The sequence below is a fragment of the Paramisgurnus dabryanus genome, chromosome 21 (assembly GCF_030506205.2).
Source record: "Paramisgurnus dabryanus chromosome 21, PD_genome_1.1, whole genome shotgun sequence".
In the NCBI taxonomy this organism is placed as follows: domain Eukaryota; kingdom Metazoa; phylum Chordata; class Actinopteri; order Cypriniformes; family Cobitidae; genus Paramisgurnus; species Paramisgurnus dabryanus.
In genome coordinates, this window is record NC_133357.1 from 16,695,603 (window position 1) to 16,704,569 (window position 8,967).

The 8,967-nt window shown below is 43.9% G+C and overlaps 1 protein-coding gene across 3 annotated transcripts in view; it reads right to left on the reverse strand.

The window, feature by feature from the left end:
* The window catches only part of kcnab2b (potassium voltage-gated channel subfamily A regulatory beta subunit 2b), a 90,659-nt gene that overhangs the window by 5,348 nt on the left and 76,344 nt on the right, over positions 1 to 8,967 (reverse strand). For all 3 annotated transcript variants that reach the window (XM_065285946.2, XM_065285944.2, XM_065285945.2), the window contains 4 exons: positions 4,232 to 4,275; positions 4,031 to 4,117; positions 1,350 to 1,435; positions 997 to 1,117 (listed from right to left, as the gene is read on the reverse strand). In XM_065285946.2, the coding sequence (XP_065142018.1) occupies positions 997 to 1,117; positions 1,350 to 1,435; positions 4,031 to 4,117; positions 4,232 to 4,275 (338 nt within the window). The remainder of the gene's footprint in view (positions 1 to 996; positions 1,118 to 1,349; positions 1,436 to 4,030; positions 4,118 to 4,231; positions 4,276 to 8,967) is intronic.

Consider the following 8,967-nt stretch of genomic DNA (forward strand, 5'->3'; position numbering starts at 1 on the left):
ACGCTGACGCATCACGACCGGATCTAGACAAAAAGTTGTGGTTTAAAAGAGCATATTTTTTATTTTTCTTGTCAAAAATGACAATCGTTTCGCTAGATAAGACCCTTATGCCTCGTTTGGGATGGTTTAGAGTCCTTTGAAACATTATTTCTTTTCGACTGAACAAACAAAGACATCAACATTTTGGATGACATGGTGGTGAGTAAATTATCTGGATTTTTCTTTTAAGAAAATGGAATATTCAGCTTGTCTTGATTTAATTATTTTATTCTGCCAAATGGAAAAAACATCCATTAGTAAGACCTAGCATTAGAAAGACCTTACGGAAGATCACATTCGCCAAAACACAAAAACCACTGCATTTTAAAAAGATATTGCTGGTAAACACAGACATTCGCATACGGAAGGGATTATATTTCCCAGAGAAGATATGGCCTATTCGGAAGGGATTAAAAACACAAATTTCTCAGAGGTCCCCTTATAAACGAATCCCATCCAAATAGGGCTTTATTATATGTTTTTTAGTACAGATACTGCACATCCAAAAACATATAATATATCATTTAATACATGATTTATAGGCACCTGAAACTCAACAGGCACATTCTGGGGACATCAGAGACTAATATTACATCTTGAAAAATTACCGTATTAGGTGACCTTTAAAGTGCTGCGCAGAGCTATTACAACTAAACATCCACAATATTAACAGATTAAACCTATGTGACCTCTTAACAACTATTTGAATGCTGCTGAAGTTCTTATTTTTGACCAAGAATAACAAAATATTAAGGCTTATGGGTCCACACAGCATTGCGTACTGATCATTTTAAGTTCACTTCACTTGACTATTTATGTATTTTATACGTTTATTTGTAAGTTTATGTTTTGTAGTTAATGTATTTTCTAAGTTAAATGAACTAAGAATTTTAAGTTACCCAAAATGCAAATTTTAAATAATGACAACGTTTGGTTTTACGTTGCACACAAACACACCTATCTTATGGAAGAGTTCAGGCAACTGTACTTCCACCTTCTCTCGCTGAAACATGTGATATTCAGCCTGCTCACAGACCGGAGGGATGAGGTTAAATTGCCTCGCCACCGAGTACGCCTCCTGAAAAACATCAACCCACAAAATTTAGAGTTTTCTTATCATCACAAGCATCTCACAGCATGCCTTAAATGTAAATATGACAGCAAATGCATGACTTAAAAACATTGGTGTTTACATGACATACCTGTATGAATTATATTATGGCGAATTTAGCATAATACACACAAAAAAAGATAATATTTATTTTAGATTTCATGAGAGAAATAATTTACTGTACTAATTCCAGACCCACCATAATCTCCATTGAGCTCCAGCGGGAAGTCCCCCAATACATGGCCATTCCCTGGTTAATCACATGCGTCATCGCTCGAACCGTCTCTGCCAATCAAACATTACAGAGTTTGTGATTTACACACTGAAGGGTAACTACAGTCGTTTGAGAGAGAAGAAGATGCAGAGACTAAAACACATTAAAACAAGACCAAATATACAGTAAGATTAAAGGCATGGAAGTGGAGAAGAAGTAGATTTAAGACAGGCTAAAATACAAAGGCCATTTATTTTGCACTCTTTACACAAAAGTGACAAGGCATTAAAATTGTTTGAAGGTTATGCACCTTGTAATAACTGAACCCAAAGAGTTTTTCCGGCGGTGGAAAATAAATGTGTGCGACTGCAGAGTGTGTGACATTCACACAAGGCTGCATTTCATTGACATTTAACAGAGGAGCAATTTTCCATGGTGCAGCCTAAATCCTACTACACGCTATGATAACTTCTATCCAGAATTTAATCTGCATCTACTTGACCTAATACAAGAATGAAACATGAAAATATGAGGCAATAATACTATATACAGCGGGGAAAATAAGTATTTGACACATAAGCATTTTTATCAGTAAGGGGATTTCTAAGTGGGCTATTGAAACAAAATTTCCACCAGATGTAGCCATCAAGCCAAATATTAAATTCATACAAAGAAATCAGAACATTTAAGTATACAAGTTGAGTCATAATAAATAAAGTGAAATGACACAGGGAATAAGTATTGAACACATGAAGAGACCAAGGCGCAAAATTCCCCGCTGTATATACTGGATGTTGGAGAAGACAATATTTACAAACTCCTTTAATGTATATTCCAGTTAGACACATTTTTCAGCCTGGTCTAACATACAGTATTGTTTGAACTAGGTTAAGTTTATAATTAGTTTCTGCAGATTAGCTTTTGTCTTTTACAAGTTTGAATAATACTGCAATGAAGAAATAGACACAGAGTATATAAAACTAGACAAAGCATAACACATGCAACAAAAGAAAAAAGAATGGCTACAACCTTTCATTAAAAACATTTCCACATGCAGGGATGCAAAGGCTTTTTATACTGCTTCCAAAAAATAACCTTAAAATCCAAACAACAGGCTCTTATACAGTACGTTGTATGAGTTGAAGCTGTTTAAGGTGCTTTAATATTGGACTTCACAATATATACAGTATGATGTATTTACTTGTCCTTAATAACTGATAAAAACAATTAGAGCCTTATAATCTGCTCAGCATCAACACAGCAAGTGTATTTCTATGGAAAATGGATAACAAAGATAATTTTGAATATGAGGTTAAATTAAAATGCATGGCAACTGGCAAACATAAGAGAAACCCAAAACAATAATCATGGGTCAGTAAGATGCAATGACCTTCTCCAAGATGAACAGGACAGTCAAAGGAATCATTCTACGGCATACCAGATTTAAGAGGAATTTCTGGAAATCTTTAGCATTTTATGGCATACTGTAGTCAGGTTTCTCACACAAAGGAAAAAGGGCAAACTTTCACAAATCAAAGCCATAAAATGCTATCGGAGACAGGAGGTCAGAACTCTCACTGAGGGTACCGTGTACCTTCTATGATGAATGTTCTTGAGTTTGAAGTGTTAAATGGATCTCCTGGTGATAAACAAACAAACAAATGACTGTGAAGAGATTTACAAGCCAACAAATGGATTGAAATCTCTGGGGGGAAGCAACAATTCTGGACCAGAGAGGTTTCCTAAAATCCCTGTTTAATGGGAACACGCTTAATATCCAATATCACAGGGGTATGTGCCCCAGTCTATAGAGCCATAACCTCAGAACATCAATATCAGGCTAAGCCACTTGTCAGTCTGGTTGCAAAGCAGTACTACAGGGTATCTTTCACAAAATCCCCTTCTCATGAGGACAGGTTTTATTAGCAACCAAGATGTCAGATAAATGAGATGACAAAATCATATTGGTCAGTAGTGCTGTGAATATGCATTGTGAAATGACCTACAGTGAAATCTTTCAGTTATGCAGGTTTGGATATGTAGATCTTTTAACCAACATGCAACACTATTGCCTTCCTTAATTTCTTAAAGTACTACTCCCGTAACTGGATGAAACTACTCTAGGTAATGCTTTTGTAAAAACTTTAATGCAAGACCATGCACTCTTCCTTGGATTAATGATGACTTGACTTAAATATTAACTGCATAATGGATGCACCTCCTTTCATGCAACTTGAATTATCCTTAAAACATACTTGGTCAATTCACTACTTAATGTTCTAAGCAAACGAATCCATTTTCTTGTTCAAGTTTGTCATTTATCCACTTGTAATTTATAACTGCCTTCAAAAATCCATCAGTTCATGTGCAATTAGAGCATGTCCACTAAATGGTGTATACAAATAAATGAAATCGATTAAAATATTTTTTCCTTCATTGTCCAGGCCCAGTTTAACCCCTGCTAAGATTTAAACAATTCAGGTTTCTACTGTAGATCTCAAAATGTTGAATATACATTTATTTATGAATGTTACTGATGTGCTGACATAGTCCCATGCTTCAGATAAAAGCTGTTTAAGTGAGCCATTCCAATGTTGGTACACAAAGATGCAAACACACAGCATGAGTCGGCCACAACAGCAATGTATTTCAGCAAGCACACATACCTTCCATCGGTGTGTTGGGATCGGGTCTGTTAGCAAACACTACATCCACATACTCTAACTGTAGTCTCTCCAGTGATGCTTTTAGACCTCGAAAATAAGCAAAAAGGTTTTCAATGATTTTGCATGCAAAAACTACATATTTGAGGAATAGTAAATACAGAGGAAATATTGAGTATTTAGAGTATTTATAATGTGTCTTACCCTCTATTATGTGTTTTCGTGACAAGCCTCTTTCTGTTTCTGCTCTGAAAAACAAGAGTTACAGTACACTAGTTAAGGCAGATTAGACAAAGTCAGGGGTCTTTTAATTTAGAGGGGTCTGCAGCAGTACTGCAGTGGCAGGGTCTGGCATTTATTTTTGTTACTGCTGAATGGATAAAAATACAAAAGTTAAAGTCCCCTTAAAGTCAATCTTGAAAATAGTTTTTTAAACACATTATAAATGTTAGAAATGTATTGATGAAAAACACCACAAAGACTGTAAACCAGTGGTTCCCAACCTTTTTCACTTCAAGACCCCCTCATTGCCCACAACAATATTTGAAGGCCCCCACTCAATTTTTTTCAAATAAAATTAACTAGAGCTTGGAATGACTAGACAGATGTATATTCGCTACTAAAATGGCAAAAAAAAAGAAACATCTTGATTTTTCCTTGTTTTGGCTTATTTTAATGCTTGTTTTGTCAAATTTTTAATAATTTTACGTCATCGTTAGGCCCCATTTGAAATCTGCTGATTATATATGTTGATTTGACATCATTTTTTACAGTGTATAGACGGTTTCAGCAGTAAAAACATAAACAAGTGGCTTTCGTGGTCAACACGTAATTTCGGGTAAACTCCGCTAAGAATAAATAACAACAAAGTACTGTAAACGTAGTTTATTTACAGTATAAAACAAGCAAAATAAACAACACGTAGATTACCTAGGAAACGTCTCGGTTACGTATGTAACCCTCGTTCCCTGAAGGAGGGAACGGAGACGTCACGTCGTGACCGACGAATTGGGAACTCGCTTAGAGAGACCAATCTGCTTCGAATACTACTAAAACGCCAATGAACTTGGCATTGAGATATTTGCATAATGCTGGCGCCGCCCCGCCAGGTGCGTATATAAGCAGCAGGTGCAAATGAGGAAATTAGCTTCTTTTTCGCTGAGAAAGCCGGAAAGTGTGACCGGCCGTAACAGCAGGTGGCAGCACCTGTGGCGACGGGACGTGACGTCTCCGTTCCCTCCTTCAGGGAACGAGGGTTACATACGTAACCGAGACGTTCCCTTTCAGTCGGTCACTACGACGTCACGTCGTGACCGACGAATTGGGAATCCCTACCAAAACGCCACTAGGGGCTGACCTCTTCCAGTGTCTGCGTAAAGCCCTCCGGTTCCACTTAAGGATAAGGAGAATTAGGTTTTAAGGCAGAAGGCCGGGCACTAGATGTTCCTTTAACCCCACAGTAGTGCCAGCGACTGGGAAGCGCCCTATCTGAGCGGTATAGGGACGCTGCGGAAGCCACCGCCCCGTTAAGGGCTATTGGTGGGCGAAAGTCAACCGTAGTTGAGGTATAAATGACAGCCGTGGCTGTGTAAGCAAAGCAGTGCTCTGCTAAGGGAAACGTGGGCTAGTAGGATTAACCCCACGGAAAAATACTCACAATGGAACCCGGTGGGACACAATGTGGAGCCCGAGCCAACACGTAGGTTCGCGAGGATGCAGCTAGTGAAGGCTGACAGCCAATGCTCCGCAACAAAGGCTGCCAAGGCAGCGGAGGAAGAACAATTCAAACCATTACGCATTTTTGTTCTGAAGGCCTTCCATACTGACACAATTTATGAATCATCAGTTGGAGGCTGCAAGCCGACCTGTGAGACTGTTCTCCGTGCTCCCCCTGGTGAGGAAAGAACACGAGAGGATACAGGCTCAATACGAACACTGTAAAATCTAATGAACGTATTAGGTGTCGCCCAACCAGCAGCTCTACAGATGTCTGTTAGCGAGGAACCACGAGCTAGAGCCCAAGATGAGGCAACGCTCCGTGTGGAGTGCGCTCTCAAATTAAAGGGGCAAGGAATACCCTGAAGATTATAAGCCAGGGAGATAGTATCAACTATCCAATGAGACATCCTCTGCTTAGTGACAGCTTTCCCTTTCTGCTGGCCACCATAACAAACAAAGAGCTGGTCTGAGGTCCTGAGGCTTTGCGTGCGATCCACGTAGAGGCGCAGTGCGCGTACGGGGCACAACAAAGCCATGGTTGGGTCTGCGTCCTCCGGGGGCAGCGCTTGCAAGCTCACCACCTGGTCTCTGAAAGGAGTGGTGGGAACTTTGGGCACGTAGCCTGGTCTGGGCCTCAATGTTACACTCGAGGCAGCAGGACCAAACTGAAGGCACGAGTCGTCAACAGAGAATGCATGTAAATCCCCTACTCTCTTCACTGAGGCCAATGCTAGCAGGGTCAGAGCTTTCCTTGATAAAAGCTTCAGACTCGCAGACTGCAAAGGCTCGAACGGGGGGGCCTGAAGGGCTTTCAGCACCATGGACAGGTCCCAGGGAGGAATAGAAGGAGGGCGCGAGGGGTTTAGCCTGCGAGCGCCTCTTAGAAATCTAACAACCAAATCATGCTGGCCAACTGTTCTGCCGTTAATAAGTGAGTGATGAGCAGAAATAGCGGCGATATCAACTTTAATGGTGGAGGGTGACAGCCTACCGTCTAACCTATGTTGAAGATATAAAAGCACGGTGTTAATAGGGCATTCTCTGGGGTCCTCGCGTTGCGAAGAGCACCAGGTGACGAAAAGGTTCCATTTAAACGCGTAAGCCCGTCTCGTAGACGGAGCTCGTGCCGCGTTGATTGTGTTAGATACCGTTTGTGGTAAATCACCTAAACCTTGCGCGCGCTCAACGACCATACATGGAGATCCCACAGGTCGGGGCGCGGGTGCCATAATGTGCCCCCTCCTTGAGAAAGAAGGTCCTTCCTCAGGGGAATCCGCCAGGGAGGGGCTGTCGCGAGGAGCATTAGCTCTGGAAACCAATTCTTGCTCGTCCAATATGGGGCGATCAGTAAAAGGCTCTCCTCGTCCTGCCTGACCTTGCACAGAGTCTGTGCGATTAAGCTCACTGGGGGGAATGCGTATTTGCGCATCCCCCGAGGCCAGCTGTGTGCCAATGCGTCCACGCCGAGGCTGCCCTCGGTTAGTGAATAAAACAGGCGACAGTGGGTATCGTCCGGCGACGCAAACAGATCTATCTGCGCACGACCGAACTTCTTCCAAATTAGCTGGACCGTCTGGGGGTGGAGTCGCCATTCGCCGGGGCGCGCAGCTCGAGAAAGCGCGTCCGCTGCTGTATTGAGCGAGCCCGGAATGTGAATGGCACGAAGGGACCTCAGATGCTTCTGACTCCAAAGGAGGAGATGACGAGCGAGATGCGACAGGTGACGGGAGCGCAAACCGCCTTGACGGTTGATATACGCAACGGTCGCAGTGTTGTCGGTGCGTACTAGTACATCCTTCCCTCGCAGCTCCGTAGCGAAGCGTACGAGTCCCAGATATACTGCCCACAACTCTCGGCAATTGATATGCCAGTGCAACTGGGGTGCTGTCCACACCCCTGAAGCTGTAAGCTCGTCGTACGTGGCACCCCAGCCCGTGTCGGACGCATCTGTGTGTACAACAGCATGCTGAGCGATCTGTCTCATGGACACACCGGACCTGAGAAACGCGGGGTCCGACCACGGGGGGAATGTTAGGCGACACGCAGGTGTAATGGTTACACGATGGATGCCGGCGCGCCACGCTCTCCTCGGGACTCGATCGTGAAGCCAACGCTGAAGCGGTCTCATATGGAGCAGTCCGAGCGGTGTCACGGCCGCTGCTGCAGCCATATGCCCCAGGAGCTTCTGAAATTGTTTCAGCGGGACCGCATTCTTCCCTCGGAATGAACCGAGGCAAGTCAGAATTGACTGGACGCGCTCTTCTGTCAAACGCGCCGATAAATCGATCGAGTCCAGTTCCATCCCGAGAAAAGAGATCCTCTGCGTGGGGCAGAGTTTGCTCTTTTCCCAGTTGACCCGAAGACCCAAACGGGCGAGATGCCGAAGCGTTAAATCTCTGTGCTCGCACAGCGTCCGTCGAGAATGCGCTATTATAAGCCAATCGTCGAGGTAAGCCAATATGCGAACGCCGCTCTCTCTGAGGGGTTTTAACGCCGCCTCCACTACTTTCGTGAACACACGGGGAGAGAGGGATAGCCCGAACGGTAAAACTTTGTACTGGTATGCCCGTCCCTCGAACGCAAACCGGAGAAACGGTCTGTGACGAGGGATTATGGACACATGAAAGTACGCGTCTTTCAGGTCTATTGCCGCAAACCAATCTTGGGGGCGAATTGAATTGAATATTTGCTTCGGTGTTATCATTCTGAAGGACCTCTTCTGCAGAGATTTGTTCAGAACGCGCAAATCCAAGATCGGTCGCAACCCACCGCCTTTTTTGGGTACTATAAAATACGGGCTGTAGAAGCCCGATCTCATCTCGGTTGGAGGGACCGGCTCGATCGCGTCCTTCGCCAACAGGACTTCGACCTCTGCACGCAGTACGTGTGCATCGGACGCTTTCACCGTGGTGAAACGAATGCCCGAGAATTTGGGTGTGTGCCGGATGAATTGAATTTCGTAACCGAGGCGAACAGTGCGTAAAACCCAACGAGACGGGCTGGGAAGCTGAAGCCACGCCCCCAGGGACCGTACGAGGGGAATTAACGGCACTGCCGGGGTACCCGCGGTGGGGCGGCTGAGCGGGACAGGTGGTACTGCCGGTACGTCTGCTGGGACAGCATAAGTATCTACAGTATGTGTGTGTGTGACACTGACCTGAGCCCGCTGAGGGTGACGGTCGTCTGGTCTCCTCAGCGGAGAGCACAGACTCCGAGGAGGG